This window comes from Gossypium hirsutum, chromosome D01 (assembly GCF_007990345.1).
Source record: "Gossypium hirsutum isolate 1008001.06 chromosome D01, Gossypium_hirsutum_v2.1, whole genome shotgun sequence".
NCBI classification, from domain to species: Eukaryota; Viridiplantae; Streptophyta; class Magnoliopsida; order Malvales; family Malvaceae; genus Gossypium; species Gossypium hirsutum.
The window spans coordinates 60,820,361-60,837,010 of NC_053437.1; the positions used below are offsets into that span (position 1 = coordinate 60,820,361).

The following is a 16,650-nucleotide window of genomic DNA, read 5'->3' on the forward strand; positions in this document are numbered from 1 at the left end:
CAAATTATGGGATTATTTAAAATTGAAAATATAATGTGATAGAATTAAAACATGACCCATCGTTCAATATGCGGATCAATCACTTGATAATATAATTTAAAAATTAAATAATAAAATATTTTTATCTGTATACAATTATTATGACAAATAATATAAATAATTATTAAAAAATATCAAATTATATCAAAAACTAAATATAGAGATAAAATCTCAATTTTTAGTGTAGTATAGGAACCAAAACTGAGAACGCGTTTGGTTGGGGGGAATGCATGCGTATTCCCCCCTATGCAGCGGGCCCATTGCTATTACACCGTTTGGTTGGCTGTAATCCCAATCCGCGTGTAATCCAATACCCCCTATGCAGTTATTGCGCGTAATAACGATTACGCAGGTAAGTTCTTTTCCCTTCCACTCTCCGTCATCGATTTGATGTTTTATTTTAACTGTTCACTAACCCAAATCGATTTCCCTTTTCATATTTCAGACACCTTCTTCATCACAATCTTGGCCGATTTTGCATTCACCCTGTTAGTTTTCCAGGGGTTTTTCTAAAGATTGTTTTGCATGTTCGATTGGAAGACATAATTTTAGGGCTAAATAGTTTGTTTCGGTTCTTGCCTGTATTGCATTATTTGTTTCGGTTCTTGCCTGTATTGCATTATTTGTGGGAGTTAATCGATTTCCCTTTCTCATTACAGGTTGTTGTTCATCGATCTCTTCCCCGATTTCCCTGGTTACAGGTTAGTTTTCCTCCCTAAGTAAAACTCCTCTGCGATTTGTGAAGAGAAACTTGAGGGGACGAATCTGCTCTCCCTTGCTATTCCTACTTAACTGCTTTCGATCTGTTGTTTTTGTTCATTGGCATGCTAATGAGCTTTATGATTGTTTAGTTGTTGTTTGGCATACTTAATCTGCTCAAATTCCAAACAATGGAGATTTTGCGTAATTTTAGTTGTTGTTGCGTCTTGGTCTGTTTGGTTTGTTTATATTTCGTTGTTAGTAATGCTCTGCTTTGTTGGCTAGATTTTGTTCCAGTTTGCTTAGCTTAGGTGGAATGGTGTTGGGTTTAGGGTTGTATCTTACATCTAATACATGGAAGATTGTTGTCTCTTTTCCTTTGTTTTGTAATCCAAAGACTTTTAAGGCATGCAAGTATGTTAATTGAAGTTGTTTAAGCTATGTTTATTATTTCATAGGTAGTAGTACAGAACCATTAGGTTCATTTTGGTTGCAATCAAAGTTAATAAGCTTAACTGCAGACTTGAGGCAGTGAGCAATTACGGCTACATTTTCTAAGTTAGCTTAATGACTGATCCAGACTTGTGAATTGCCATTTAAATTCAGACAGATTTCTGATACTCTGCTGTTGTTTGAAGGAGTTTACCTTCTGTAAATTGTTGTTAGTGCTGTTTTTGCAATTCAGAAATTGTTTTTGTTGTTAGTGAGTAGAAGATGAAAGGGGAAATTGTTGCCCGATTTTGATATTATTTTATAGGTTCTGGTTCCTGCTTGTTTTGGCCATTATTAATTGCAGTTTTGCAAGTTTTGATATTATTTTATAGGGTTAATTATGTTGTTATTATTAAAGAGTCAAATAATTATTGAATTAATTTACAAGGCTTTTTTATATAATAAGCTCTCTATTTTTAATTATTGAATTAATTATTAAAGACTCAAACAATAAATCAAGTTCCAATTTCGATTCTTATATAATGTCCAAATTTAAGATTAAATCTTCATATTTTAATTAAAATATAATTCGGTACATCAACCGATTAAAATGCTAACGCAAATTTTTATGATGTACAATAATATTCAAATTTTTTATTTAATTCGAATTGATTATAATATTATTTTCAAATAAATTATCACATTATAAAATGACACTCAATTGACATAATTATTCATAAAGAGTTCGTTCCTTTTCAAATGCGTATAATGTTAATTACTCATGTTTTTGTTACAGCAACGGAGAAAATGTTCTCAAAATTAAATTTGATAAAATCTTACTGAAGATTAACAATATCTCAACAAAAATTGAATGAATTAGCTATTTTATTAATTGAAGAGGTTTTCTTATACGAGATTTATTTTAATAATTTGTTTCTCTAAAGTCTAAAAATTAAATTTTAAATAAACATTTATAATGTTGATTTAATAGTTAGTTAACTAATTTGAAGGTCTATTTTTACAGTTTCTCTTTTTAAGTTTTTAGAAATGTTGACACACATTAGCTAAATATATTAACAATTTTATTACCTTTAGGTGCAATTTACCTTAAATTTAATGATTAGTAATAAATTTGGTAAAAAATTTTGATTAATAATTATTAAGCCTAGTATAGTATTACTTCATAAATGGCTTCTCAAAAGTGTTAGAGCCGTATGTAATACCAAACAAACAACTTTCTAAATCAGAATTATTTGTGAAAATTATTTTTGAACCCAAAAGCAAAAGCTACAAATTAGAACATGCTTTATAATTTATTAAATCATAATGAGTTTAGTTATAATCTAACAAATACCAACAATTAATTTTAGTTGAATTATACATATACCTACAAATTTTAATTACGAAGACGAAAAATTTAATAATTTATAAATATATTGATAATGTGTAATTGCAACTTCAGGGGATTGATACTGAGTTCTAATTTCAATATGTTGCAGTAATAGCTCGTCTGCCTTTAATTGCACAAAGTGTGAGGCGTAAAAGAATTGGTGCTGCATTGACAATATGGTTGGAAATCTGTAGAATTGCGATTTGGTTCTTATTTAGAATGGGTGCCAGCCTTAGCCTACATACTTATAGACCAATGATTAGGTCCTACACCTTAGATTTTTATGCAAAACGGGATTATGTGAAAAGGCTTGTATATGCTAGTGACGAGACCTGTATTGAACAGGTTAGGATGAATAGAACTGCCTTTTTTACACTATGTGAGATGTTAGAATCGTTAGGGGGATTGAAGTCGTCCAGAAACATGCTTGTTGATGAGCAAGTGGCAATGTTTTTACATATCATCTCCCATCACCTGAAAAATCGAGTTATCAAGCATCACTTTAGAAGGTCCGGGGAAACTGTTAGCAGAGCATTTCATAGTGTTTTAAATGCTGTCATACGTTTACAAGATGTGTTATTTAAAAAGGCGGAGCCAATTACAGCTGATTCTTCTGACACAAGGTGGAAATGGTTTAAGGTATTGAACTGAGTTTTATATATAGTTTGTACAACATTTAGTTGATTTAGATTTAAATTAGTATTATAACTCAAGGTTTTATATCATCTGATATAGAATTGCTTAGGTGCTCTTGATGGAACCCACATCAAGATTAGGGTTCCAACAGTTGATAAACCTAGATATCGAATGCGAAAAGGTGACATAGCAACAAATATGCTAAGTGTTTGTACACCTGATATGCAATTTGTTTATATTCTTCCTGGTTGGGAAGGTTCAGTTGCTGATAGACGTGTTCTTCGAGATGCCATTAGTAGGACACATGGACTAAAAGTTCCTCATGGTAAAGTAGATAGTTAGAGGACTTTGAATTATTCATTAAGATCAATTTTTTTTGTGTTGAATTAATCATTTTAAAAAAAATTATTTTTTAGGTTGTTATTATCTAGTTGATGCTGGCTACACAAATTGTGAGGGATTTCTTACACCTTTTAGAGGACAACGATATCATTTGAGCGAGTGGCATCAGGGTTATCAGCCAAGTTCTCCGCAAGAGTTTTTTAATATGAAACATGCCTCAGCACGTAATGTTATTGAAAGATGCTTTGGTTTATTAAAAGTTAGATAGGGAATACTTAGGAGTCCATTATTCTATCCTGTAAGGGTGCACAATAGAATTATTATTGCATGTTGTTTGCTCCATAATTTTATTCGAACCCATATGAGTATTGATCCTATTAAAGCGGATGTGGGAGAAGGATTACCTACTAATGTGGTGGATGACGATGAACCGAATATCACAAATATTCATCCATCGGATGCTTGGGCTACTTGGAGGATGGAACTAGCCAACCAAATGTTCCATGAATGGCAAGCATCTAGAAATTAGTTAGGTTTAGGGACAAATTGAGTTTGAATTGATTTGTTGATGTTTGATTAAAATTCTGTATTGTACTAAACTTTGTTGAATTATAATTTAATTATCTTTTCATTTAGCATGTGTTATTTCATTAAATTTAGTATTGGGCTTTTGATTCATGATATTGAACCATTAAATGTCAATATTATAAACTGTTCACCTTTTGATTCATGATATTAAAAACAGTAAATAATGTTAATTTGTTTTTTTTCTTAAGATAATTATGTCAGGTGTTCCACAATCACATGCTTCTTCTCAAGCTTCTCGAGGAAGCAAAAGAAAATAGAATCCAGAAGAAGATGCAGCCTTGGTTTCTTGCATGGTGGATTTGCACAATGTAGGAACATTTAATGCTGATACTGGGTTCAAGGCCAGTTATTTGAACGGGCTAGAAAAATGCTAGAAAAGGCTTTACCAAGAGCAATGTTGAAGGCGAAGCCAAATATTGAATCTCGGATTAGGTGCCTAAAAAGGGAATGGTCTGTCGTCTACGACATGCTTAATGGCCAAAACAACAGCGGTTTTGGTTGGGACGAGCATAGGCAGCTCGTTGTTGCTGAAGATGCAGTTTGGGAATCCTATCTAAAGGTAAAATGTATTTCAAGTATTTATTTGTTTTTTTACAAAACTTATAACTAATATGATTTCCTCATTTTTTTTAGAGTCACAAAGAAGCCTATCAGTTCAGACATCGTTCTTTCCCTTACTACAACCAGCTTACTGCCATATACGCAAGAGATCGGGCGACTGGAAAAGACGCTCAAACAGCTGCTGATGTTCTTGAAGAAATACATGCTGAGGATGAACGTACTACAGATATGAATGAAGAGAGAAACACATTCTATGACTGCGAAGCTGACGTCTCTTTAGACGACATGGATGTTTCTGGTACAGATCCGCGAGGAGATAGAAACCAAGGAGGTTCCTCATCTTCAAACAAGAGAAAGAAAAAATCTGATGCTCGTGATAATGTGTATTCTTCATTTGATGAGGCTGCCACTTTGTTGGGAGAAGAAATCCAGGCCGTTGGCGATCAAATCAGTAGGAGTATTGCCTCCGAGGTGGTAGTTCAGCAGAAGTCAGAAGAACATCAAAAGATGGAAGAGAAAGCTCCAAATTTATATTCAGCCTTATGGTCAATTGAAGGTTTAACCGACGATCAGCGGTATGATGCTTTGAGTAAAATTCTCGATCATCCAACTCAAATGATTGTTTTCTTTAGTTTACCTTCTGTTGCCCGATTGGAATGGGTCAGAAGATTTCTTTCTCACCATTAAATATCAATGTTCAAACTTTTTGATGTTGTAAAACTATATAACATATGGATTATAATGTACAATTTCATTTTCATCTAACCTTTTCTTAATATAAGTTAATTATGTTTATGTAGAATATAATTCTCAAGTTATATATTGATTTTAGTAAATTCATATAAGAACATTTTATTATTAACAATTTTATGAAATTATATATCACTATTAAATTATATTTAATATTAATTATTTTAAATTATATAAATTCATATAAGAAAATTTATTATCTAAGAATTTTATGAAATTTAATATTAATTATTAAATTATATGTAATAATTATTATTTTAAATTATACAAATTCATAAAATATAATTTATTAGTTATAATTATTTTAAATTTTATTAAATCATATATTTTAATTAAAATATATTTAATATTAATTATTTCAAATTTTCATTTATAGTATCATATATTATGATTTGAGTAAATTAATATAAGAATATTAATTATTAATAATTTTATTAAATTATATATTTTAATTATAACATATTTAATAATAATTATGTTAATTTATATTTTACAGTATCATATATTATGATTTGAATATATTCATATAAGAATATTAATTATTAAGAATTTTATTAAATTATATATTTTAATTATAATATATTTAATAATAATTATGTTTAAATATGATTAAATTATTTATTATTGATATTAATAATCTTATTAAAATTTAAATAACAATAACAATAATAATTTACCAAAACAAATTTCTGGTAATTATTAAAAATTTTATTAAATTATATATTTTAATTAAAATATATTTAATAATAATTATATTTAAATATGATTAAAATATTTATTATTGATAATAATAATCTTATTAAAATTTAAATAACAATAACAATAATCATTTACCAAAATAAATTTATGCTAAGGGTATTATAGTCATTTTAGTTTTTTCCAGTATGCTATTACACCTCTATTCCATTCAACCAAACACAAGATTACTATTACGCCTATATTCCATTACATTCAACCAAACAGTTGATTTGCTATTACACCTCTAATCCAATACAGCGAACCAAACGCACCCTGAAATTTGGCCATTGTCATACAATTAAAAACAGTAAAGTATTAAAACTGAAATAGGACCATCATCTTATAATGTAAAAGAGAGACAGAGAACAACATAACATGTCCCTCGATAATACCAAATTATGTTAAAAATTAAATATACTGATAGACCAAAAATTAAATTTGACTAAGCATAGTAAACACCTGTCAAAGGGATCAAAATTGGAATTGAACCATTATAATATAATGAAAATAAGCAGGACAAATATATAGTTTATAGATACAAATAAATTTCTAATTTAAGTATATAATAAACGGACTAAAATTAAAATTAAACCTTGTTAAAGGGGAGCCTGCCTGGTGTCCTCGGGAAGACCTTCCTCTTATATACATGCATATAGCTATACAGATTCCAATTCCATCTTGATCTCAAATTCAACTGACCAAATTTGAAATGAAACATAAAAATGAATATAATAATCCTTGATCAATATATAAACATATGAGATCAGATCAAACGAATGCAAACAGTTCTATTTTTTTATGTCCAATAAATTTAAAGAAGTCGATGAAAAGCTAGATTACACACTTCTCCAAGATGAGACTAAAGTAATAAAATTCACTCGTGGCTAGATCAAGGGGATGACAAAATTCACAAAACACTGCAGACCTAGGTTAACAAATATTACACTACAAAAGATTATTTATCTTTTTCATCCAAAAATATTACATTCAGATTAGCATTGTCTTTTATCTAGTTGCTTCCATTCTCTGCCCATGACTCCCTGCCAATCCATTAAAAAATTTTGTTGCCCTTCCAAATTACAATATGCTGATTCTCTTCTCAGCTTGTCTATTGTCCCCCCACAGAAATGACCCGCCGATCTGGCAAAGGGCTTGAAAATGAATTAAAACCATAAACTTGTCTAATCATGCCGTGTAACCTCAAGGTTTCAATCACCTTGTAAGCAGTATAGCTGACGTATGTTACCGGAAGCTGCCACATTATTATAAAAACGATATTGAAGTTCAGAAACACCAGTTAAGATTGTTACAGTTGGTAATCACAGGAGACCAGAGATAGTGGATTACCATATAACCAGTCCTTGAAGTATACATGCAGCGCGCATGACAGTTCTCTTTTGCGATTTTCTTCAAGCGGTGCTTCTCTCAATATTTGCTTTATCTCACTCAAATTCTTTTGCTGTCGATCAAATCAGGAAGAAAACAAAATTTCAGAGAAGTCATTATCAGAAAGATCAATAAAACCAGCCACTACTTCGAATAAGCAACATTGTTTTTATCTCGCCCGTAAAAATAAACTCAAACTATAAATTCAATGCTTTGTCAAAACAAGTTGGGCTTTAGCGCATTTACATTTCTCAGTTGAGATTTCAAGTATGCATCAGGTAAGGGGAATGGGTTATCCTTTGTTGACCCAGCTGATTCACCTTCAAACCAGTTTGGAATCTGCGTATTAAGAAATGTTCATGTCAAGCACAAACAAGATCAAACTATAAACAGGTAATATAAACTAAAGATTTATTTATATCCAAGCTAAGCTAAGCTATGAAATGCCAGAAAACATACCAGGAAATTTGTGAACTGATCAGGATCTAACTGTGCAGCTGACTCTGCTTGCGCATCAGAAACACCTGCAGGATGAGATAATGAATCGTGTGGATCAACCGCTCCAAGTGCCAAAGGTTCATCCCATCTATTCATAGTGGCCTGAATGCCAACTTCAGTCATGTGCTCCTCCAACTGAGAGTAGAATGTATTATACGGTGCCACCTGATGAAATTTAATAAAAGAATTTCAAAAACAGTCAATCTTGATAGCACCAAAAAACCAACTCAAAACAACACCAAGATGGTTCTGAAAGGTGAAAGCTGTGTTAAAAATGAATAATGAACGTTATTCTGCCAACTAGAAAAAGAACAGGGAAAGCCTTCTTGGGGTGTTCTCCACTGATGTTCTGGATGAGTCCATGTTCTATTTTGCCGCATAGTTGGATGTTAAATATGCTAAATCAATTTCTTGAGGCGTTACATATCCCTAGAAATGGTTATGGCAGAGCAATTTGCATTACTATGGCCAGAACAAAATCCCCCAGACCCATCAATTGCAAGCTGACAGACAGACGGAATAGACAGCAACAATAGCTCACAAATGATGGAATAGAACATGAAAATGCCAGGATCAGCCTAAACAAACTTTAAAAAAAATTAAACTAATGGCAAGTTGTCAAAAATCTGCTGACGGTTGAGCATTTTGTATGTTAAGGAAACTTTGTACAAGTGGATTTGACTTGGTGTCACAAAGCAGAGACGTGATGGACCAAGGAGAAGTAGAAGGAAGAAAAATGGGAGGATGGAACTAAAACAAAAAGCGTATGCCATGACCAGAGCCAGCAGCATCAACCACCAGGCTAGGCAGTGAGTTTGGCTGACTTAGGTGAAGTTGAAAGGACAAAGAGCTCGAGAAGACAAAAAGACATAATTCTGGAAGAAAGAAAAAAATTAGACATTAATTTGACTAATTGAGTTTCTTTCTATTGTAAATAAACAAATTTTCAAAATTAAGACCAATTGAACATTTACTTTGACATAGTTTCTATACAAATTCCCATCTCACAAACTCAAATGTGATCGCAGTATATTCTCATTGCACTCAGAAAAGAGGATGCTTGTAATTTGCTTACCTGTAGCTTGTGGTTATCACCAACAACAAGGGGGCGCTGATTCACTCCCAAAAAGAATAAACACTCGCGACAATTTGCAATGCAGACTCGCTTTGCAGCTATTATCACATGAACTCGCTCACAGTGTTCAACTCTTACTGCCTGTAAAAATAAATAAATAGATAAATCATTATATGTTCATCCATGAATGGAGAGCATATCATTACTTGAACAGGAAATGAATTGATAGCTAATAGGGTGTAACAATCAGGTTGATTGTTTTACAAGAAAGTAGACTAAAATATGGAGAAAAGGCGAAAGAAGCATAATCCCACAAGAGAAGAAATACTGCAAACAAGAAAAGAATACTAGAGGAGAAACCATAACAGCCACATGCAGATACCATGTAAGGCAAGCAAACGTATGTAACAATCTTAGCAATACAAACTGATTGAGTGCATGTGAATGGCCATATTCAGTTCATAAAAATTCCTTTTTTGTGATTTCAGCATAGCCAAGAAATGGAGCAGAGACTAAGAGGGGCTATTCTTTTACAAGTTCTGACACAATCGTTGAATTCTGTATTCTTAATAACAACCTACTAACAACACCAGATGATACATCTTCAAACAAAGAATACTCTTTTACATTCACTCAAAGACATTCCAAACAAGAAGAATTCATAGATTACTGACAGACAGAAGCTAGGCAGATGAAATGGAGAACACACATGGAACTAAATCCTAAAAGTCAAAACACAAGGAATCAAATCAAGCAGTAAGATGCTCGATCACCTTTCAATTGACTGCCTTTGATGACAAAGAAACAACTAGGTAACTTTGTTAATAGAGACAGATATTTTCCAATCAATAGAATAGCGAATAAGCACACTAATGAAGAGATCAAAGAAAAATCCAGGCTTATGTTTTAAAATGAAGAGCTACCAGCTGAGTAACTTCATCAACGGAGACTATTTCTTCTATAAGTTCGGCCACATTTGTTGAAAGTTGTATTCTTTATAAAAATGCTCTAACCAACATCAGATGACCGATTTTAAAACAGAGACGCCTCTTTACATTCACCCCAAGACATTCCAAACTATAAGAATAAATAGATTACTGATTGAAGCTAGGCAGTTGAAACAGAAGACAAACAATAGCCATATCCTAAAAATCTAAACATAAGGAATAAAACAGTAAGATGTTCGATCACCTTTTTCAATTGAGTGCCCTTGATGGGAACAACTAAGTAACTTCTTTAATAGAGATGGATATTTTCCAGTCAGTAGAATAGCAAATAGGAAGTCCATTAATTGAAGAGATATCAAAGTAAAATCCATTTTCAGAGTTTCAGTTCAAAATACCATAGATATGTTCAGATTCCAGAAAACAATGATGAACCAAAAAGAGGAAAACAAATTTGTACCCAAATTACACATTTAGTGTAGCAGAGAATATTTCAACTGGTTCCAAAATTTGAGCAACATAAGTAATTGACAGCACAAAGGCAATGATACCTTGCCAACAGCTCCAAGAACTATAGTAGCATCAGAGCATCCATAAATGGTAGCATATCTCAAAGGTGCTAAAATGTAAATGACTGAATCATGGCAATTAATGACCTGAAATTTTAAAATAATGTGAAGTTAGAGATGTTTTATGTCACAAAGTACATAAATATCAAACGTTAATAGAGAATTAGATCAAGGTTGTTGCCATAAGCCAATTAGCATACAACCTCAAAATTGAAGGTCCCATGTCATACCCCCTACTCATAATAATCAAAATAATATTTTATTTTAATAAAAGCATATTAAGCAAATAATTGGATACAAGGCCAGCTTTACTTAAAAGACAATGTGTTACTTGCAAATTTAAATCAATAATAAGATGATGATCATAATGGCATTGAGGAGATTGACTTTTAAGAGGGGACAGAAATGAAAGAGCCATTTTTGGGAAGAAAACAAGATTACTGCCCAGAAAAGGACCAATACCTAAAAGGACAAAAGTTTTTAGTATCAAGCAAGTGAAAGTTCTAAACCTACATAGTGGGTCACAAGAAATCACAAACTTTTTTAACAAAGACGGTGCCAAGATTCAACAGACTTTCAGCTGGTGTCTAGTACGCAAGAACAACTGCGGTTTATATCCGAAGCAAGGTTGGGATAGCTACAGAAACCCCACTCAATCTAAGAATTTTGCAAGTATGAAAAAACACTAATGTCCCTTAAATTAAAAAGGATTAATTGCACCAAATATGAAAACATGCCTCTACTCTCATCTTTCTTGCTTCAAGTAACCAAGTCACATCATGAAAGAGAGTTGCAACTAAAGAATTGTACCATTATCACCCTTTTTATCTCCATATGATTAACATTCCAGAAAAAAGGATGAGGGAAAACAGAACCAATTTTAAGCCCACCTAAATTGGTATCTTCGTCTCATCTCATCCAAAAAATATGCAGCCAACGGGCATCTATCTCAATATTTATAAGATGGTTGCATGCAATAACCTAATTTGAGTTTCTATAAAACATGCACCCATCAGATTCCATTCGGTACTTAAATGACTCTAAAAGTTGGGAGATCAACACAAGAATCCAGACTATTAATGCATCTACAGAGATGCAAGTCACTTATTGCATTTAAAGAGAGTAAAAAAAACAGTACAGAGTGTACACCCAAAAGAATTTCGAGGTTTTCCTAAATTGCAATGCAAATATAGACTAACCTTCACAGAAGAATGTTTGAGATCAGATGCCTGCTTTACATAGGATGATTTAGAGACTCCCTCAATGAAGCAACAATTCCTCGCACTGGGTGAGGCTCTAACTGAACTTGAACTAGCGTCAGCCATCGCAACATCCTGATCAGAGCCACCTTGAGGACCATTTTCTTTTGCAGATATTTTGTCAGTGATATGCTCCAAAGAAGAAGCTATATTTTCTAGAAGCCAATCAAGGACTTGTGATGCTGGAACGGGAACAGCAGGCATGTCTGGATCTGAATTAGCAAAAAATGGAGCAGCTTGGCTTAAAGGAATTCCTTCAGATCCCTTATCACCAAATTGAATCAGAAATCCAAGGTGTTCAAATCCCTCCATGGTTAAAACCTGAAAGAATCAAACCAAGCCATAGAAACTAATAACAAGCAAAAACAAATGGAAAAGTAAGATATGCAACAACTAGAAGGTGTGATCACTAATACACAGTAACAGAGTTAAAACATCCTAGCTGATAACAAAAAGGAAGAATAGAATAATAAGAACAGAACATAATAAAACAAAAAAGACACACTATAAAGGAAGTACGTAAGTTGGAAAGAGTAGAGAAAATAAGAACAAAAGATTCATAAAATCTCCAAATTATATTCTAAACAATTTACAAAGAAAACTTCAGCTCAAAATCAGCGATTACTGCAAAGCTGGCAAGGAGTTCTTCCTTCCTTTATGGTCAAGATTGTTAATAATTTTCATTCCATCATATACCCAGGGTTAGACCTAAAACAAACCATCCTAAAGAAAACAAACCAAAGCATAATGAAAAAAAAGCGCACAATGAGGATCCCAATATTACATAACAAATGGTCTCGACAAGTTATCTAGTGAGACAAACTGGGTTGCCTTCAAAAACTAGAGTATAAACCACATTAATACATTTTATAAACAGTAAATTTATATTCCAGGTCATTAGTATTCAGCAACAATATTTTGCTCTACTAAGTGCAACCAATAAATTACTTTTTCTGTGCTTTCACCTTTTATCCTGTGAAACGAAAGTTAACACATGTTATATCTCTAAAATTGCATTCCATTAATGAACAACAAAGAACATGAAGAATCAAAATGCAACAAAAATCTCTGATAAACAAACAAATGCAATTCTTGAATTATATTTGAAATACTTCGGTCTTGTTCCAGTTGGAATAACAAAACAAAACGGAAAAAGAAAACCCATGTACAGATAGCATATTACAAACCAGAGACTCTTCGCCTTCCCCCTCCACGGGCTCTGACAAAAGAGAGATAATATTAGCCAAGTGCTTTTGAAGATAGGACAATTGATGGGCCTCTTCATCAGCCTGTGATGGCATAAACCGACGTGTGTTGCTGCGGACAAGCTGTGATGAGAGGAACCACCAAAGTTAAGTCTAAGGGTTTAACTTCCATAGAACAAAACACTGCAATTAACTTCTAACAGTAAATAGAACCACAATTATTACAATGCGCACTAATTGGTAAAATCCATATTCATGAGATAGATAACTATATAAAAGATGTGACAAACAACCATGTCCTACCATTAAGTTTCTAAAGTTAAAAAGCAAAAAATTTTACACTCCCCTGGAACACAGTGCCAAATGCATTTATCATATTAAACAGCAAGCTTAAAGTATTAGACAGATAGAAGTAGAAAGATGAACAATAAGATAAGACCCAGCAATTTAAAACAATTCTATTCATAAATACAGGCCGAGTGCTCACCCCTATTCCTTAGGAGTAAAAAAGCAACTATGCTTCAAACAGGGAAGCAAAAACAAGAGGAAAAATATATTAAAAGCAAACAAAAAGGACACTATAAATAACCTTAAACATATTGTTACTTATTTTCTGCTATTTGATTTTCAGCTCTTAAAATGTTATTAAAGAAAAGGTATATAATTAAAAGCAATTTGTTAATTAGAAGTAAATAGATAAATAAAATGAAACACCAATGCTGACACAAGTGTTATACATAACTGTGTATATGTAATCAAGCATTCTATTTCCAAAACGAATTGTATGCTCAATTTTAAGATACTAAAATGTTGTTTGTTTTCGTATATGAATGTTTTCATAGAAGATTTATATGCACTTATCCATTTTTCGTTTTTATTTCAGGATGCAAAAGCAAGAAGCCAAAATAACACTAAACGGTACTTTGCCAAAACAGAAGAAAACTAGTTCCATATAAATGCGTAATCATGCATTTATGATATTGACTTAATTCTTCAAAAATGTCAATTAGCTTTTGCATCTTAAAAGAACTCATGCTTCTAATTTTCCATAGAGACTAATATCATCTTTCAATTGCCAAAACATAAACGGAACCACAGTTCATTCTTTCCCAAATGCCAATCAAGAGTCAAATTTTCGTGAATTCAATCAGTTTCTAGCATCAAAGGCACTCATTTTCCTAAAAGTAACATGAATCTAAATAAATTGCATAAAATGACACTGAAATTATATCAACCACCACAAATACAATTCAAAAAACATCAACCACAAAAAAAAAGACAGCGAATTGATCAAATTCCTTACCTGCAAAGGTGAAAGAGCCGACAAATAACCGTCAAAAGCTGAGGTGGAAGGCCAAACATCGGCAACGGCAGCAGAGTCTTTGTGCGAGCGTGGCAAAAGCCTCTTATACGATTGAATGTACAAAAACAAGATCAGATCACGCAAATCGGAACCAACAGAGCCTACATCGTCGGGGTGGGCATTGACGAGTGGGTCGGGCTCCGAGTGGAGTACCGAGGCGAGAGTATCAAGGATGAGACGCGCATGTTCGGATGAGATCTGGAGCGCATCAGCAAGGGCATCCGAGTTGACTCGGTGAGTAGAGGAAGAAGAAGAAGAAGAAGCGAGTTTTTGTTTGAGAGGGATTAGGGCTTGCAGGGGGTCGGTGAAAATGAGCTTCTGGATAGGTAAGAGGCCATGCTCGAAAGGCTCGCGTCGTGGGTGGAGTAGAGTGATGGGGCCAATAATTGGATTAGGGTCGCTCTTTGAAGTAGATGGTTCCATGGGGTCGCTCATCGCTTTGAAGCGGAAAAATAAATAAATAAAATGGGGGTGGAGGGTTTTGTTTGCAGATCTTCCAGAAATGAATGATGTTGTTGAAGAGGGAGAGAGAGTGTGTGAGAGGTTTCTTATGTTGAGGTCGGGTCTAGCTGAACTGATTACGTGGCTACATTTTAGTGGCTATGATGCTAAGTGGATGTAGATGCAATCAAAGTATTTTTACTTTAATTAACTTTGCATTTAAAACAAATTTAAGCGGGGTTAAATAAAATTACTCCTTTTTTATTATATTTTATTAGCTTTATATGATATAAGCATCCACCAAAAGTGAAAATTTGAAGATAACTAAAGATACAAAATGTTAAAATTGGAATCACACTTGTAACCAAACATCAAATGACTATTTATGGCTCGGTTATCCGTTCTGGATCAAAGGTATATTCGAAATTTGAGAGAATTTTAGGTAAAAATATTAAACTTAAAAAATGAGATTGGGTAAAAAAATTAGACCCGATTAAAATATGGGACGAGCTTGGACTTGAACATTCAATGCCGAAACCTGGTCCGACCCATTTTTAAGTTTATAATACTTTATATTATGTTATTTTTATATATTATGTAATTTATAACATATTAAAAAAATAAATCTAAACCAAATATATAATACTATTCTAATGTAAACATTAAAATAATGTTAAGTTGATTATATAAAACATTCAATAAATAAATAAAAATATTAATTTAAAATAATATAAGCGGGTCTAAAATGGGCTTAGGTTAGCCTTTTACAAATATGGGTGGGCTTGATAAATTTTTTAGGCTCATATTTCGAGTCAAGCTATACTTGAATAAATATAAAGTATATCAATATTATGCTTAGATCCGACCCGAATCTAACTTAGCCCATGAACTCTCGTGAAAGTATGTACTAATATAAGAAAAATGGATATGACATGTGAATAGAACAAAGGATACTTGTAAAAACAGTGCGCAAATTGCAAGTTCCACCACGAAATGTGTTGGCATCATTGTAGGCGTCAATCTTAAACTTGGATGACCCATCGTTCGCAAGTTTGCTCATGAAGGATACGTTGTTGCCATCTTTGCTAACAACAAATAATCTTAATAGGGGTGACGCAATTAAAAAAAATTGAAAACTAAGATAGAAATTTTATTCAATTAGAAAAAATTAAAAAAAAATTGAATTTTAAGTTAATCAAATTGAGTTATTCGATTTTTTCGAGTTAGTTAGAATAAGTAATTTGAGTTTCGAGTTCAAGTCGAATTGAATTTTACAATTCGAATAATTTGAATAACATATTGGTGTAAATACCCCTTTGGTCCTTATCAATTTTGAAAATGAGCAAATTAGTCTTTCTTTCAACAAAAATTATAAAAAAAATTCAAAATATTTATAAAAATTCCAAAATTTATATTTTTTAAAAAAATTATAAAATTTTTAAAAAAAATCTAAAGAATATATAAAGAAAATTTTAAATTTTCTAAAATAATATTTTTGGGACCTAAATAATTTTTTTTCTTATTTTGCTTTGAGAAAATTTCCAAATATATATGGTTTCAAGTTTACATGCTCTAAAATGAAATTAGTTATACTGTAACAAGATTTCAATTTGAAATATTTAATTTTTTAATTTAACTCAAACGATTTCACTCAATTCGGCTCGACTTGAATTTCATTTCACTCGACTCGATTCGATTCGAAAAAATTTCAAATCGAGTTAAGATGATAAAATAT

At 32.3% G+C, this 16,650-nt stretch overlaps 1 protein-coding gene across 3 annotated transcripts; it reads right to left on the minus strand.

The window, feature by feature from the left end:
- Positions 1–6,270: 6,270 nt before the first annotated feature.
- LOC121213990 (TBCC domain-containing protein 1) lies at positions 6,271–14,993 on the minus strand. Of its 3 annotated transcripts, XR_005909592.1 has the most exons (10): positions 14,415–14,992; positions 13,094–13,234; positions 11,847–12,227; positions 10,630–10,734; positions 9,135–9,275; positions 8,021–8,224; positions 7,808–7,900; positions 7,523–7,634; positions 6,768–6,869; positions 6,271–6,448 (listed from the first exon to the last, which is right to left on the minus strand). XR_005909592.1 is itself a non-coding variant. In XM_041087554.1 (9 exons), the coding sequence occupies exons 1-9, from the start codon at positions 14,907–14,909 to the stop codon at positions 6,832–6,834; spliced, it is 1,710 nt and encodes a 569-aa protein (XP_040943488.1). In that variant the 5' UTR covers positions 14,910–14,992; the 3' UTR covers positions 6,368–6,831. The 3 variants fall into 3 exon arrangements, 2 of the variants coding, with proteins under 2 accessions (XP_040943488.1, XP_040943487.1); XM_041087554.1 differs by having other exon boundaries at positions 6,368–6,869; XM_041087553.1 differs by lacking the exons at positions 6,271–6,448; positions 6,768–6,869 and adding an exon at positions 6,899–7,427 and having other exon boundaries at positions 14,415–14,993.
- Positions 14,994–16,650: the final 1,657 nt, after the last annotated feature.